This window comes from Haematobia irritans, chromosome 4 (genome assembly GCF_050003625.1).
Source record: "Haematobia irritans isolate KBUSLIRL chromosome 4, ASM5000362v1, whole genome shotgun sequence".
NCBI lineage: Eukaryota > Metazoa > Arthropoda > Insecta > Diptera > Muscidae > Haematobia > Haematobia irritans.
In genome coordinates, this window is record NC_134400.1 from 101883987 (window position 1) to 101902891 (window position 18905).

Sequence of the window (18905 nt, forward strand, 5' to 3'; positions counted from 1 at the left end):
ATTTCTATAAGGGTTATACGGTCAAAATTTGGTCAAGGGAAAACGCGTGTAAATCAGTGAAATCGTTTATTTAAAAAATCAAATTAAATTTCTTTTTCAAGTTCAATTAGTATAAAATTCAGTAATATATTCAGTTAGGCTTTCGCTTTTCCAAATCCGAATTGCCGGGCCTCACGCTTGACTCCTGCCATCAGATTTTGTACAGCCACCTTGTCCACCTTCTTCGCCGCAGAAAGCCAGTTTGCCTTGAACTGCTGCTCGTCCGTAGCAGCTTTTTTGGTCTTCTTTAGGTTCCGCTTGACAATAGCCCAGTATTTCTCCACTGGGCGGAGCTCTGGAGTGTTGGGAGGGTTCTTGTCCTTGGGAACCACCTGCACGTTGTTGGCGGCGTACCACTCCATGGCCTTTTTACCGTAATGGCAAGATGCCAAATCATGCCAAAACAGTACGGAACAACCGTGTTTCTTCAGGAAAGGCAGCAGACGTTTATTCAAACACTCTTTCACGTAAATTTCTTGGTTGACGGTCCCGGAAGCTATGAAAATGCTGCTTTTCAAGCCACAGGTACAGATGGCTTGCCAAACCAGATATTTCTTTGCGAACTTTGACAGTTTTATGTGCTTGAAAATATCTGCTACCTTTCCCCTTCCTTTTGCCGTATAAAACTCCTGTCCCGGAAGCTGCTTGTAGTCGGCTTTGTCGTAGTTTTCGTCGTCCATTACCACGCAGTCAAACTTCGTCAGCATCGTCGTGTACAGCCTCCGGGATCGCGCTTTGGCCGTCGTATTTGGTTTATCATCGCGATTTGGAGTCACTACCTTCTTGTAAGTCGATAGTCCGGCTCGTTTTTTGGCTCGATGCACGGTTGTAGACGATACACCCAGCTTATTTGCGGCGTCTCGGAGAGAGAGGTTAGGGTTTCGCTTGAAACTACCGGCAACTCTCTTTGTCGTCTCAGCGGCTTCCGGTTTTCGATTTCCCCCCGATCCAGACTTACTGGCTGTCGACAAACGTTCCCCAAACACTTAAATTACATTTGTAACGGTTGATTTGGCAACTTTTAGCAATTTTGCCAGCTTTGCGTGCGAGTAGCTCGGATTTTCGCGATGTGCGAGCAAAATTTTGATACGCTGTTCTTCCTGCTTGGACGGCATTTTGACAACTGAAGAGTGAATTCCAAAATCAAAATAGGAGCAACATTCTACACACACACCTTCAAAATGAGGGGTGTTCAGGTTTTTTAAATGCAAAATTGAAAGAAATACGTCAAGTTTATATTGACCAAATTTTGACCGTATCACCCTTTATATCACGTATGGACTAACTCACAATTTAGAAAACGATGTTAAGAAGATTTAAGATACCACAACCCAATTAATTCGATTGTGGATGACAGTCTTTCGTAGAAGTTTCTACGCCGTCCATGGTGGAGGGTACATAAGATTCGGCCTGGCCGAACTTACGGCCGTATATACTTGTTTTACATATATTCCAGATTTGTTCGGAAGATTCCGAAAAAATGTTAAACATTACATTGTAGTATATAAAATTTCGAACTGTAACATGTGTCTTATTAAAGACCTAAAGTCAGAAAAATACAGTGTTTGATAGAAACGAAATGGACTGTGTTTTTGTTACAAAAATAACTTTCTTTATTGAAAAAATAAAAATTTTGTAACAAACGAATTTTTTTGGAGCAGGTTTTGCACGGTGGGCACGGGTGCCCTATATTGTAACTTCGTGCAAACTAAGTTTCTTTTTGATAAAAATCGATATTTCTGTGATGCTTTCGAATATAACAACCACTTGGATTTATAGTGCTAATCAAGAGCTTTCATTTGATACCAAAAAATCTAGAGCAGGTATTGCACAGTGGGCGTAGTTTAACTTTATTTCAAGTTAGACAAACTGACTTTTAAAATATAGCTGCAAAACTAACATTTATGGGACGCTTTCGTACATGACAACCACTTGCATTTATAGTACCCTTCAAGATGATTCGTTTAATACCAAAATATTTTACGCAAATATGTTGGAAAGTGCTGAATTTCATTAAATATTTTATCTCCCCAAATTGTAATTAACCCATTAGGTGCGCAGGCAAAAACTACCTGGTTTTTGTCTCGACTGGTTAAATTTACAATTTATCTTCACGCACATTCAATCAAAACGCTGAGTGGAGTTAGTGGATGCTAATACCTACCGTTGCCTGGAAGCCTGGGACATGTTTTCAATAGTACTACAGTCTAAACATTCCAAGTCTTGTGCTGAGCCCTTCTCAATTCCCGTATCCTTGAGTCCCATTCCTCCGGACAGTTTTCTGTAGACCACCATAGCGGTCGAGTCGTTATTCAAACACGCTGGCTATCTTAAGAATTAGGTATCAAATAATAATAATTTAGACTATTCAATGTTTAGAACTAGGCCCAGTCTAAATCCAATCGAGAATTTGTGTGTGTGTGTGTGTGTATGTGTGTTTTTTTAAAGACCCCTTGCAGACCTCGATAATGTTCCAAACTCTTTTACAGAGCTTTTGGCGCAAGTCCAAACCGAGTGATTAATTATTCCGTGGGAACACATTGAAACCTTAGACCAGAGTACATACATGGTTGTTCGTTTGAAGAATTCAAATATATGTTTTAGTTACAAAAATGTATAGAATTTTGGTTTGGCCGAAATCGAACAAAAATTCTACAACTCCTACACCAGCAAGATCCTCAGACTTCACAGTCCTGTTTTTAGTACCATTTCTCTAAGAAGACCCAAGATGGTGGAGATGTTATTCAACCCCTAATCTTTCACTTCATAAATACAAACACAGAACATATCTTTATTTTCCAATTATTTTGTTTTACAATACAAAGAAAATATTAAATTTTAGGGTACCTCAACACATTCAGTTTGAGCATTTATTCGAAATGTTTCTAGAGAATTTTAACAATTAAACATTTTAAATTGAAAGTGTTCTTGCTCTTTGAAAATATTCTTTATACAGACTTTGGGAAAGAAAGAAGAAAAACAAAACACATTCTCACATCCTTAATCGAGATATTCGAATATATGCCATTTTTTCTTTGTATCCATGATGTATGTGTGCTATGTTGAAGTTTCTTTTGTAGGTAGCGCCGCAGGATCTATGTGGATTGTGCAGCTTTTCTGATATCCACTTCGGATGGCACAATGGGGGCTCGTACTTCAATGCCCCGCATTGGTTGTCGGTCCAAGTGATGTACTACTTTGTAAACTTCACTCCTATTCAAGTCAATTTTCTTTTCTGGTTTTTGATACTTCATGAAGTTGACTCTAGAATTGCATTTTTGTTGGGTATGGTGATGTTGTGGGTTTTATCGAACGATTCATTTTGGTTTTTGTTGATATAACGTGTGATGTGCAGTGGCCACAGGATTCATGGTGATTTAGGTGTTCGCCAAAGAGCAAAAATTTCCAACACACAAAAAGGCCAGCATAAAAAGTAAATAAAAGAAAAAGATTGATTATCTATGAAGCAGGAGAAAAATATAAGTAATAGAGAAAAATTAAATATCAAGGGGTGATAGCATGAAGTCAATCTTACCCCGCATTATATCTGGGAGTTTTGACAACATGAATATGAATATAATATATGTATGATATATGAAGATATGTATAAATAATTAATAAAAATTATTATATATATATATATATATATATATATATATATATATATATATATATATATATATATATATATATATATATATATATATATATATATATATATATATATATATATATATATATATATATATATATATATATATATATATATATATATTTCCATAGTTTATTTTGAAGAGAGTTCACGCAGAGAAAAAACACATTATATGTCCCTAAACTAAAAAAAGTGAAGCCTCTATGGCACTAATTAATTATATTTTAGTTCATGGAATTATTATTTATGTCTTGAAACAGTTCCCCTGACTTTAATCGTTTTTTTTGCGCACGTTAGTTAATTGAACTAGAAACGGGGAAAAATGATACACAAATGAAGCATAAAGATTTAATAGATTCGTGTCTCCCACAAAATAGTTCATAAAACTTCATATGACATTAAAGACATTTTGGCAATTTCGAACTTCAATGGTTTCCTTCAAAATACGAAATTTCTTAAAAAAAATATGTCTAATAGAAATTATGTCTAATAAATTTTCTTGGGCTGCGTCATCAGCAGACAATCATCGCTATAGCAATCAACATAGAAGCTAAGCATACAGTTATATTTCTAGAGCATAATTTTGGGCGCCAACATAAATTTTGTTAATTTTTTTTTTTTTCTATGGAATATTTTGTAAAAAAATTTATTTTTATAGTAAATTTTCTTAAAATTTTAATTTATGTACAAATTGTTAACAAAATTTTATTTGTGTAGAAAATTTTATTTCTATAAAAAATTTTGTCAATATTTTATTTCTGTAGAAAATTTTGTAAAAAAATATTTTTGTAGAAAATTTTATCAAAATTAAATTTAAGTAGAAAATTTTATTTCTATAGAAAATTTTGTAAAAATTTTATTTCTATAGAAATTTTTGTCAAAATTTTAAAATTAAAATGTTCTTAACATTTTATTTTATGTTGAAAATTTTCTATAAAAAATTTTGTCAAAATTTTATTTCTATAGAAAATTTTGTCAAAATATTATTTCTATAAAAAATTTTGTCAAAATTGTATTTCTATAGCAAATTTTGTCAAAATTTTATTTCTTTAGAAAAATTTGTCAAAATTGTATTTCTATAAAAAAATTTTGTATAAATTTTATATCTATAGAAAATTTTGTCAAAATTGTATTTCTATAGAAAATTTTGTCAAAATTTTATTTCTATAGAAAATTTTATAAAAATTATATTTAAGTAGAAAATTCCATTTCTATAGAAAATTTTGTAAAAATTTTATTTCTATCGAAAATTTTGTCAAAATTTTAAAATTAAAATGTTCTTAACATTTTATTTTATGTTGAAAATTTTCTATAGAAAATTTTGTCAAAATTTTATTTCTATAAAAAATTTTGTCAAAATTTTATTTCTATAAAAAATTTTGTCAAAATTGTATTTCTATAGAAAATTCTGTAAAAAATTTATTTTTATATAAAATGTTCTTAAAATTGTTGAAAATTTTAACAAAATTTTATTTATAAAGAAAATTTTATTTTTGTAGAAAATTTTGTTAAAATTTTATATCTATAGAAAATTTTGTCAAAACTTTATTTCTATAGAAAATTTTGTCAAAATTTTATTTCTATAGAAAATTTTGTCAAAATTTTATTTCTATAGAAAATTTTGTCAAAATTTTATTTCTATAGAAAATTTTGTCAAAATTTTATTTCTATAGAAAATTTTGTCAAAATTTTATTTCTATAGAAAATTTTGTCAAAATTTTATTTCTATAGAAAATTTTGTCAAAATTTTATTTCTATAGAAAATTTTGTCAAAATTTTATTTCTATAGAAAATTTTGTCAAAATTTTATTTCTATAGAAAATTTTGTCAAAATTTTATTTCTATAGAAAATTTTGTCAAAATTGTATTTCTATAAAAAATTTTGTCAAAATTTTATTTCTATAGAAAATTTTGTCAAAATTTTATTTCTATAGAAAATTTTGTCAAAATTGTATTTCTATAAAAAATTTTGTAAAAATTTTATTTCTATAGAAAATTTTGTCAAAATTGTATTTCTATAGAAAATTTTGTCAAAATTGTATTTCTATAGAAAATTCTGTAAAAAATTATTTTGGTAGAAAATTTTATCAAAATTATATTTAAGTAGAAAATTATATTTCCGTAGAAAATTTTGTAACAATTTTATTTCTATAGAAAATTTTGTCAAAATTTTAAAATTAAAATGTTCTTAACATTTTATTTTATGTTGAAAATTTTCTATAGAAAATTTTGTCAAAATTTTATTTCTGTAGAAATTTTTGTCAAAATTTTATTTCTATAAAAAATTTCGTCAAAATTTTATTTCGATAAAAAAATTTGCCAAAATTTTATTTCTATAAAAAATTTTGTCAAAATTGTATTTCTATAAAAAATTTTGTCAAAATTGCATTTCTATAGAAAATTTTGTAAAAAATTTATTTTTATATAAAATGTTCTTAAAATTGTTGAAAATTTTAACAAAATTTTATTTATAAAGAAAATGTTATTTTTGTAGAAAATTTTGTTAAAATTTTATTTCTATAAAATATTTTGTCAAAATTTTATATCTATAGAAAATTTTGTCAAAATTTTATTTCTATAGAAAATTTTGTCAAAATTTTATTTCTATAGAAAATTTTGTCAAAATTTTATTTCTATAGAAAATTTTGTCAAAATTTTATTTCTATAGAAAATTTTGTCAAAATTTTATTTCTATAGAAAATTTTGTCAAAATTTTATTTCTATAGAAAATTTTGTCAAAATTTTATTTCTATAGAAAATTTTGTCAAAATTGTATTTCTATAGAAAATTTTGTCAAAATTGTATTTCTATAGAAAATTTTGTCAAAATTTTATTTCGTTGTTTTTTTATTTCAGCTTAAAACCATACATTGACTAAACTACAAGAGTAGCTTAACCAACAGAGGAAAAGAATGTTTGTCAAATTTATTTGGGCAAAGCCCTATAGACTGCAAGATGGTTGGATGGACGCACGTTTCGGAATTACCACATTCCTCATCAGCATCCTCTACTTGCAGCAAAACTATCAACCAATTATCAGAATAAATTCAGGCAGTTTATTAAACCCAACAAAAACCACACGTGAACCCTCCGAAAAAAGGTTTTACATTGATAGCCGGCTTATGCCGAAATAAACTCGAAACAAACATATCTCTTTTCCTATGCCACTGTCAAATCATCGATTTGAATTCACATGGCTGGGTTTATTTTGAGCGTGCCTCCTCTTCTTTTTCCATTTGTTTTGTTTTGTTATTGTTGGTTTTGTTCTTTAAGCATTGTTGTTGTTTTTTTATTTCAGCTTAAAACCATACATTGACTAAACTACAAGAGTAGCTTAACCAACAGAGGAAAATAATGTTTGTCAAATTTATTTGGGCAAAGCCCTATAGACTGCAAGATGGTTGGATGGACGCACGTTTCGGAATTACCACATTCCTCATCAGCATCCTCTACTTGCAGCAAAACTATCAACCAATTATCAGAATAAATTCAGGCAGTTTATTAAACCCAGTTTATTTCGGCATAAGCCGGCTATCAATGTAAAACCTTTTTTCGGAGGGTTCAAGTGTGGTTTTTGTTGGGTTTAATAAACTGCCTGAATTTATTCTGATAATTGGTTGATAGTTTTGCTGCAAGTAGAGGATGCTGATGAGGAATGTGGTAATTCCGAAACGTGCGTCCATCCAACCATCTTGCAGTCTATAGGGCTTTGCCCAAATAAATTTGACAAACATTCTTTTCCTCTGTTGGTTAAGCTACTCTTGTAGTTTAGTCAATGTATGGTTTTAAGCTGAAATAAAAAAACAACAACAATGCTTAAAGAACAAAACCAACAATAACAAAACAAAACAAATAAAATTTTATTTCTATAGAAAATTTTGTCAAAATTTTAAAATTAAAATGTTCTTAACATTTTATTTTATGTTGAAAATTTTCTATAGAAAATTTTGTCAAAATTTTATTTCTGTAGAAATTTTTGTCAAAATTTTATTTCTATAAAAAATTTCGTCAAAATTTTATTTCTATAAAAAAATTTGCCAAAATTTTATTTCTATAAAAAATTTTGTCAAAATTGTATTTCTATAAAAAATTTTGTCAAAATTGCATTTCTAAAGAAAATTTTGTAAAAAATTTATTTTTATATAAAATGTTCTTAAAATTGTTGAAAATTTTAACAAAATTTTATTTATAAAGAAAATGTTATTTTTGTAGAAAATTTTGTTAAAATTTTATTTCTATAAAATATTTTGTCAAAATTTTATATCTATAGAAAATTTTGTCAAAATTTTATTTCTATAGAAAATTTTGTCAAAATTTTATTTCTATAGAAAATTTTGTCAAAATTTTATTTCTATAGAAAATTTTGTCAAAATTTTATTTCTATAGAAAATTTTGTCAAAATTTTATTTCTATAGAAAATTTTGTCAAAATTTTATTTCTATAGAAAATTTTGTCAAAATTGTATTTCTATAGAAAATTTTGTCAAAATTTTATTTCTATAGAAAATTTTGTCAAAATTTTATTTCTATAGAAAATTTTGTCAAAATTGTATTTGTATAAAAAATTTTGTAAAAATGTTATTTCTATAGAAAATTTTGTCAAAATTGTATTTCTATAGAAAATTCTGTAAAAAATTATTTTTGTAGAAAATTTTATCAAAATTATATTTAAGTAGAAAATTATATTTCCATAGAAAATTTTATTTCTATAGAAAATTTTGTCAAAATTTTAAATTAAAATGTTCTTAACATTTTATTTTGTGTTGAAAATTTTCTATAGAAAATTTTGTCAAAATTTTATTTCTCTAGAAATTTTTGTAAAGATTTTATTTCTATAAAAAATTTTGTCAAAATTTTATTTCTATAGAAAATTCTGTAAAAAAATTATTTTTATATAAAATGTTCTTAAAATTTTATTTTATGTTGAAAATTTTAACAAAGTTTTATTTATAGAGAAAATGTTATTTCTGTAGAAAAGTTTGTCAAAATTGTATTTCTACAGAAAATTTTGTTAAAATGTTATTTCTATAAAAAAATTTTGTCAAAATTTTATATATATCGAAAATTTTGTCAAAATTTTATTTCTATAGAAATATTAAATTTTGTTATAATTTAATTTCAATACAAAATTTTGTTAAAATTTTATTTCTATAGAAAATGTCCTTAAAATTTAATTTTATGTAGAAAATTTGATCAAAATTTCATTTGTATAGAATATTTTGTCAAAATTTTATTTATTGATAGTAACTTTAATCGAAATTTTATTTCTATAGAAAATTGTGTCAAAATGTTCTTTCTATAGGATAGTTTGCTAAAAATTTATTTCAATTGAAAATTTGGTCAACATTTTGTTTTTCTATAGTAAATTTTGTCAAAATTTTATTTCTATAGAATTTTTGTTAAAATTTTATTTCTATAGAAAATTTTGTCAAAATTTCTACCGAAAATTGAAGTACCTCGTAGTAGGAGAAGAATGTTTCGCAAAATATACCAAAACATCAAGAATTCTACCAATTCACCAAACAGTAAAAAAAAATGTACCAATTTTGGTAGAATTCTACAAACTGTGACATCTAGCATAACATTCATCCTACTTCCCGAGATGTTTGCCATATATTTTTGTATAAATACAGTTTTTATACCCTCCACCATAGGATGTCATTTCGTTTGTAACACATCGAAATATTGCTCTAAGACCCCATAAAGTATATATATTCTGGGTCGTGATGACTTTCTGATTCGATCTAAGCATGTCCGTCCGTCTGTTGAAATCACGCTAACTTCCGAACAAAACAAGCTATCGACTTGAAACTTGGCACAAGTAGTTGCTATTGATGTAGATCGGATGGTAATGGGCCATATCGGTCCACTTTTACGTATAGCCCCCATATAAACGGACCCTCAGATTTGGCTTGCAGAGCCTCTAAGAGAGGCATATTTCATCCGATCTGCCTGAAATTTGGTACGTGGTGTTAGTATATAGTCGCTAACAAACGTGCAAAAATTGGTCCACATCGGTCCATAATTATATATAGCCCTCATATAAACCGATCACCAGATTTGGCTTGCGGAGCCTCTAAGAGAAGCAAATTTCATCCAATCCTGCTGAAATTTGGTACAAAGTGTTAGTATATGGTATCTAACAACCATGCAAAAATTGGTCCATATCGGTCTATAGTTATATAGAGCCCCCAATAAACCTATCCCCAATCACACAAAAATTGGGCCATATCGGTTCGTAATTGTATGTAGCCTTTTATAAGGCGACACCCATATTTCAATTCGGCTCAAAACTTCATATCCATTGGTAATTATTTATACACTTCCCTATATACCATATACCGGGTCAAGAACTGAATTATATACGTATTTAATCTGTTTTTTTTTTGTCTAGTATACCACGTATGAATAACTTGCAATTTAGAGCACGAAGTTAAGAAGTTTTAAGATGGGAAGGTCGTCGGCAATTGTTACCACGACCCAAGACAGTCTTTTGTAGAACTTTCTACTCAATCCATGGTGGAGGGTACATAAGATTCGGCCTAACCGAACTTACGCCCGTATATACTTGTTATATTTAAAATTTAAAATTTTCGTTATATCTCAAAAGAATTTCCATAGAAGTAAAAAAATCAACTGAAACAAATACAAATCCAGCAGGTGTGAACATTTTGATTTTATTTTCAATGTTTTTACTTTTTAGTTGGGTTTCAATTCTGTTTTGCAATATTTAATTATTCATATTATACATTTTTACTTTAATCGGTCAAATAGCGTATTTTCTGATAGTGGTCCTTAAGAACTTCATTGGAAATGACCAAAAAGAAAAATTTTGGATGACCCCGGCATTTCCTTAAAAAGAAATGTTTGTGGAACAACTTCTATTTTTTTTGCTGTGATGAAAATAAACAAAATATCCAAATGAATATGACACCCCTGTTCGCTTTTTATAAAACTTAATTTTATTTAAATATTCAAAATCGATATGTTACTTTAGTTCGTTGTTTTGTATAAAATTTAATTTTATTTATATAATCGGTTTCCATGATATGTCTTTTATTTGCAAAACTCTCTTCAGACGCATAAAATATCCTGCATTTCATAATACAAATACGTATGGAAAATTTAATTCATTTTTACAAATATCGGTGATGGGTTCTGTCATTGTTATTTAAAGCGAATGGCAGTACTCAATACAATATATAAAAGGACTTTTATTATAAAATATATTCAAATGATAAATTGAAAACTACAGGTATAATGAAAATGTTTTTTACATGCAAATATGATGAAAAGGATTTCGTTTTTGGTACTGAACATTGTGGATATTGTGCAATAGCTTTATGATTAATGGAACGTATTTTACGTTATGACCAAAAACAGCAAATAGTTAATCAGCTGTCAACACATGCAAATCTAGAAAAAAAATGGGACATACCAAATATTTACAAAATGCAGTACAAGCAAAAACGGAAAATCATCCATATCATGCATATTAAAATCTTAATTAAAAATATGAAGGGGAAAAAAGCAACAATAGTTTTTAAACGATAAATCACACGGACTGTTCAAAAGCGATCCTGTTCCTGGTAATGGGAGGTGGGTTAAGGGTCTACAAACCTTTCCATTTCAATTTGTTTTGTTATTGAACTCCGGTTATATTCGCTGAAATATTAACAATAAACAAGAATATATGAAACACATGGTATATGTTTTTTTTTCAGTGGTGATGTCACACCTTCGATAATAAAAAAACAAGTAAGGAAAGTCTAAAGTCGGGCGGGGCCGACTATATTATACCCTGCACCACTTTGTAGATCTAAATTTTCGATACCATATCACATCCGTCAAATGTGTTGGGTGCTATATATAAAGGTTTGTCCCAAATACATACATTTAAATATCACTCGATTTGGACAGAATTTGATAGACTTTTACAAAATCTATAGACTCAAAATTTAAGTTGGCTAATGCACTAGGGTGGAACACAATTTTAGTAAAAAAATAAGGGAAACATTTAAATCTGAAGCAATTTTAAGGAAACTTCGCAAAAGTTTATTTATGATTTATCGCTCAATATATATGTATTAGAAGTTTAGGAAAATTAGAGCCATTTTTACAACTTTTCGACTAAGCAGTGGCGATTTAACAAGGAAAATGTTGGTATTTTGACCATTTTTGTCGAAATCAGAAAAATATATATATGGGAGCTATATCTAAATCTGAACCGATTTCAACCAAATTTAGCACGCATCGCAACAATGCTTATTCTACTCCCTGTGCAAAATTTCAACTAAATCGGAGTTAAAAATTGGCCTCTGTGGTCATGAGTGTAAATCGGGCGAAAGCTATATATGGGAGATATATCTAAATCTGAACCGATTTCAACCAAATTTGGCACGCATAGCAATAATGCAAATTCTACTCCCTGTGCAAAATTTCAACTAAATCGGTGTTAAAAATTGGCCTCTGTGGTCATATGAGTGTAAATCGGCCGAAAGCTATATATGGGAGATATATCTAAATCTGAAACGATTTCAACCAAATTTGGCACGCATAGCAATAATGCTAATTCTTCTCCCTGTGCAAAATTTCAACTAAATCGGAGTTAAAAATAGGCCTCTGTGGTCATATGAGTGTAAATCGGGCGAAAGCTATATATGGGAGATATATATAAATCTGAACCGATTTCAACCAAATTTGGCATGCATAGCAATAGTGCAAATTCTACTCCCTGTGCCAAATTTCAACTAAATCGGAGTTAAAAATTGGCCTCTGTGGTCATATGAGTGTAAATCGGGCGAAAACTATATATTGGAGCTATATCTAAATCTGAGCCGATTTCAACCAAATTTGGCACGCATAGCTACAATGCTAATTCTACTCCCAGTGCAAAATGTCAACTAAATCGGAGTTAAAAATTGGCCTCTGTGGTCTTATGAGTGTAAATCGGGCGAAAGCTATATATGGGAGCTATATCTAAATCTGAACCGATTTCAACCAAATTTGGCACGCATAGCAACAATGCTAATTCTACTCCCTGTGCAAAATTTCAACTAAATCGGAGCAAAAAATTGGCCTCTGTGGTCATATGAGTGTAAATCGGGCAAAAGCTATATATGGGAGCTATATCTAAATCTGAACCGATTTCAACCAAATTTGGCACGCATAGCAATAATGCTAATTCTTGTGCAAAATTTCAACTAAATCGGAGTTAAAAATTTGCCTCTGTGGTCATATGAGTGTAAATCGGGCGAAAGCTATATATTGGAGCTATATCTAAATCTGAACCGATTTCAACCAAATTTTGCACGCATAGCTACAATGCTAATTCTACTCCCTGTGCAAAATTTCAACTAAATCGGAGCAAAAAATTGGCCTCTGTGGGCAAATGAGTGTAAATCGGACGAAAGCTATATATGGGAGCTATATCTAAATCTGAACCGATTTTGCTGATATTTTGCAAGTTTTGCGAGACTTATAAAATATTCGGATGTACGGAATTTGAGGAAGATCGGTTGATATACACGCCAATTATGACCAGATCGGTGAAAAATATATATGGCAGCTATATCTAAATCTGAACCGATTTTTTTCAAAATCAATAGGGATCGTCTTTGAGCCGAAACAGGACCCTATACCAAATTTTAGGACAATCGGACTAAAACTGCGAGCTGTACTTTGCACACAAAAATACACCAACAGACAGACAGACGGACAGACGGACATCGCCAAATCGACTCAGAATTTAATTCTAAGCCAATCCGTATACTAAAAGGTTGGTGTACGATTACTCCTTCTTGGCGTTACATACAAATGCACAAACTTATTATACCCTGTACCACAGTAGTGGTGAAGGGTATAAAAACACAAGTAAGGAAAGACTAAAGTCGGACAGACCCAACTATATTATACCCTTCGCCAAAGTGCAGACCAACATTTTTGGTAGCATTTCAAATTCATTACATTTTCTTGGTTCAGAAACAAGTGAACCCTCTATTTCACTAAATTTTTTTCCTTCCAACTACAAAATTTTCTTTAACAAGTGAAAAAAAATTAATTATGTCTAAGAAATTTTCTTGAATATGTCGAAAAATATTTACTTAATTCTGTGATATCGGCGTGATGTCTGCGTTTGTAGTACTGTTTGGTTAAAATTTTCCAAAAAATAATCTAAATTTTCTAAAATTAACCACTATGTATACCAAAATTTTTTATACCATCTTAACTCATTCAAATTTGTTGGTTTATATTCCCATTAACAAATATTTAAATCTAAACCAATTTGGACAAAAATTTTTTAAAAGTGAACTGTTTTATAGGAAGAATGAACTACCTCGCACAAACATTGAACTAAATTTTACTCCACATTTTGAGATTTCCACAAAGCGTTGTTAAAACCAGGAAAATTTAATGCCCTGTTGTACTTTTTAACTGCAGTTCACGAAATAACATCCTCTCATAGAAGAAAAAATGAACTAAAAATAAAGAAGAAAATCATTGGTGGCAAATCATCACCATTTTAACCATACAGTAGTTCATTCTTACTATTTTTGGGAATCGTACGAAAATCTTTGTTTGCTTTAGTTCATATTGTACTTATGTGTACAGTCATTGAACTTTATATTCACGTTTAGTTCATAAAATTTTTCAGACATACTTAAAAAAAGTAAGATTTCATTAAGCTGTAGAAAATTTCGAAAAAATAATAAAATTTAACTACTAGCAAATAAATTTTTTCCAATAAAAATAAGTTAAATTTAGCGTTAGTTTAACTACGGAAATTTTTTTCTGTGTGGGACGAAACACAATGTTAGTAAAAATATAAAGCTAGAGCCAGAGCACAAAAGTGCATATATGATTTATCGAACGATACATATGTGTTCGAGGCATATGTATGTTAATATGTTAATTAATGTTCTTTCTACATATTCATAAAAAAAAAATATTTTAGTTGTAAAAGCAAATATTGGTTATATTAAATTCCAAATAGATGACGGTCAAAGAGCTTGTCATAATATTGACCACTAGTCATTGTCTCTTTATGTAATTGCTGGGTTTCAATTGTTCTATTATTGTTTTGCTTCAATAATTTTGAATAATAGATCCAATAAGAAATTTTCTTAGCCATTTTGTGCCGTTATATCAGGAAGGGAGGGTAACTTGTTATTAAGTCATTCACTGACTATATTATGACTTTAAGGCAAAAAAGCAATTCACAAATGTCTGTACATATTTGTCTAAGTATATTTCATAACTTTGTACAGTTTTCGATAAAACAAAGAAACGTTTGTATAAAATCGTATATACAACTGTGTTCATGAAATAGCACAGACTGACATTGGGAGAAATATAAATCTATTGTTCTAAATTATTGGGTATAGCATTAACATTTGTGATTTAACCCTTGAATGCACACTGTTTCTTTTAAGATACAGACAGAAAAAATTCTATCGTCGTACATTTTTGACCGAATTCTATGAAATCAAGTTTGTTGTATTTAATACATCATAACGCTATTTCTAAAACAAGTAAGGAAAGTCTAAAGTCGGGCGGGCCGACTATATTATACCCTTAACCACTTTGTTAGTCCACATTTTCGATACCATATCAAATCCGTCCAATGTGTTGGATGCTATATGAATCCATACACATATATTCTGTATATCTGAGCAGATCTGTACAGAGTTCTGCAATACTTATAGATTTTACATTTTACATCTGAACCGATTTTTTCCAAAATCAATAGCGATTGTCTTCTACCCGAAGAAAGACGTTATGTCAAATTTCAGGACGATCGGACTTAAACTGCGACCTGTACTTTGTGCACAAAATTACATATACAGACAGACGGACGGACGGACAGACAGACAGACAGACGGACATCGCTAAATCGACTCAGAATTTAATTCTAAGCCGATCGGTATACTAAAAGATGGGTCTATGACAATTATTTCTTGGCGTTACATACAAATGCACAAACTTATTATACCCTGTACCACAGTAGTGGTGAAGGGTATAAATATGGTCTTTGTTGTACTTCTGAGTAATCTGTGGTCAAAATTAAAAATCAAATTTTGACCAAAAATTCAACAAAAACAAAAAAAAAACAAATTTTAAGTTAAATAATATTTACCGGAGATTACTGTGTTGTGTAAAAATGTTTATTTTCTCTTTAAAAATGAAATAAAAACATAGTTTAATGTGCACTCTATTTTTTAAGATACAACCACTATTTTTCAAAAAAAAAAAAAAAAAAAAAATGTGGTAAGCAGTGGTTTCTTATTTACCATTTTGCATATTATATATTTTTTTCGGAGGAATCGGCTATCTTGTGCACATAAAGGTTAAGAAAAAGAGTTTTTTTGATGGAGAAATTTTGTATTTTTTGATCAATGGTGGAAATCTTTTAGAGGATCTGGAAACAATTTAATGGAGACTAACTCAAAAAAAGATTGAATTATCCGGCTGATTGCAGCCGGCATATTGAACCACACTGGAAACCCCCACTTGATAGCAAGTCAAAAAACAAGATCGCATGATATACACAGAAAAAAAGTAAACTGTTTTATAGCATGAATGAACTACGTCGTGCGAAAATTGAACTAAATTTTACAACGGATCCAACGGACATGGAATAACTTGGGCAATGAAGACCACGTCAATCAGAGCCTTGCCAGCGATACGGGACTTTGAGGTTCCGATAAAAGCGCAGCCACTATTGCTGTGACTGAAGATATTGGGTGAATGGATGGAAACATGACGAATCATCAAAGGATAATAGAGATGAATGTGAGTGAAATTGGGGATGCTGCATAAATCCATGATCGTAAACCTGAGGTGGTCATAAGGTTTCCGATTGGATATGCGGAAGCTCTGTGCAAAATGGGTGCCGCTCGAGCTCACATTTGACCAAAAACAACAACGTGTTGATGATTCTGAGCGGTGTTTGCAGCTGTTAACTCGTAATACACCCGAGTTTTTCCGGCGATATGTGACAATGGATGAAACATGGCTCCATCACTACACTCATGAGTCCAATCGACAGTCGGCTGAGTGGCCAGCGACCAGTGAGCCGTCTTCGAAGCGTGGAAAGACTCAAAAGTCTGCTGGCAAAGTAATGACCTCTGTTTTTTGAGATGCGCATGGAATAATTTTTATCGATTATCTTGAGAAGGGAAAAACCATCAACAGTGACTATTATATGGCGTTATTGGAGCGTTTGAAGGTCGAAATCGCGGCAAAACGGTCCCATATGACGAAGAAAAAAGTGTTGTTCCACCAAGACAACGCACCGTGTCACAAGTCATTGAGAACGATGGCAAAAATTCATGAATTGGGCTTCGAATTGCTTCCCCACCCACCGTATTCTCCAGATCTGGCCCCAGCGACTTTTTCTTGTTCTCAGACCTCAAAAGGATTCTCGCAGGGAAAAAATTTGGCTACAATGAAAAGGTGATCGCCGAAACTGAGGCCTATTTTGAGGCAAAACCGAAGGAGTACTATCAAAATTGTATCAACAAATTGGAAGGTCGTTATAATCGTTGTATCGCTCTTGAAGGGAACTAAGTTGAATAATAAAAACGAATTTTGACAAAAAAAATGTGTTTTCTTTGTTAGACCGGGGACTTATCAGCCAACCCGTTACGTTTACGACGATATAATACGTATGTAGCAAAAGTTGTAAACCTTGTGTAGAAAACCTATTTTTGAATTAAATAAATTGTGAATATTTTTTAATTGAATTTAGTTAGGGTCCTCGATAAAAGGTACACAAAAAATGTTTCATATTGTATTTATTTAAAACTCTACTATTTAGATTTACATCTCTCATTCGCAACTTCAAACTATTCTTGATTTTCGAGGTCCATAATGTCCATCCAAGCTTTAGTTGCATCATCGTATGTCTAGCTACAATTTCGAAAATTTTTAATTAGTATGGAAATTGGATCTAATATGCCACAAAGTGATTTTATAAAATTCTTTCTAAACAGCAATTCACTTATAAGAGACTTAAGTAGTTTTCCTTCCTTCCAGTTTCTGCAGAAATTTGTGAAAGGTTAACTATGAGCGAGTACCGACCGTCACGTTTACTGCTCCATCGAGTAGTTCATACACTGTTAAAAAAATATGTTTTTCATATGTTCCGATATAAACAAAATGTGTTTCGGGCACGATTTTAAACCACAATATATTTAAGTGCGAACATGTAATGTTCCTAAACTAACACTAAATGTTTGGGACATCTATGTTAATATGTTAGAATATATTATGTTTGGGGCATGAATGTTTCATAAAAATAATATGTGTGAATGTAAACATATATAAATTAACAAATTTCGAGTAAACATATATATGTTGTGATATTTTATTCAGAGAGCGACAAAAAGAGAGTATAGAGAAAGAAATAGAGATGGAAACCGGGAGGGTTGACGAAAGATATCAACATAACAAAGCGAGAGAATGAAAAAAGAACAATTTCTGTGAAACCGCTTGTATGTTGTTTCGGAAAACTGTTTTATGATAAGGCTAAAAATTTTGATATGCTTAAGTCTAAATATTATTTAATTTGAATAAAGAGAATAGACATTCGGAACCAAGAGAATATACATTTGAAAAACTAACTGCAATGTTTTCGCCTTGAGAGCAGCATTTTATGCATGTGTGAACATGTGTTTTGTTTATCATTTTGGCATTATGGGCACAATTTTTCGTTAAAATAAATCAGGGGTCTTCATAAAAATAACGAAAGGGCACTATACTCTTTTTAGAGTTGGGACAGTAAAATGAAATAAGGAGGAAATAGTGAAAAATTACACAGTAAAATGTAAAAATACAAACTTTAGTTCCTCTTTATTAAAAAGTAGTCCACGAGGAGTTGACGGACACCATCAAATATAAAAGCGGGCATTAAGTTCGAGTTTTACAGCTAAAACAATTTAAAAAGTTTATTTTCTTTAAAATGAATTATTAAAGAAAAATAAAAGGAATTTTAGAGAGATGGTGTTAAATGCAAGTAAAAAACTGTTCACTCCTAAATAAATTTATGTTTATATTATAAAATTATGTATGTATGTTTATACTCGACTCCACGTTCTTTTGTTAGTTTTTGAATTCCTTCCAAATTTTAAAGTTTTGTACAAAAACAGTTTTTTATTAAAAAATTGTTATTTTTGCAATAAAAAATAATATTTTATCAAAAAATCAGTCAATTTC

The 18905-nt window shown here is 30.1% G+C and overlaps 1 protein-coding gene across 7 annotated transcripts in view; it reads right to left on the minus strand.

Annotated features, from left to right (window-relative positions):
* Window positions 1-2810: 2810 nt before the first annotated feature.
* Window positions 2811-18905, minus strand: part of Zasp67 (Z band alternatively spliced PDZ-motif protein 67) — an 85385-nt gene continuing 69290 nt past the window's right edge. For 4 of the 7 annotated variants that reach the window (XM_075304149.1, XM_075304152.1, XM_075304147.1 and 1 more), the window contains 2 exons: window positions 11310-11354; window positions 2811-3303 (listed from right to left, as the gene is read on the minus strand). In XM_075304149.1, coding sequence (XP_075160264.1) covers window positions 3135-3303; window positions 11310-11354 — 214 coding nt within the window. In that variant the 3' untranslated portion in view covers window positions 2811-3134. The remainder of the gene's footprint in view (window positions 3304-11309; window positions 11355-18905) is intronic. The other 3 variants (XM_075304156.1, XM_075304150.1, XM_075304148.1) reach the window with 1 other exon arrangement.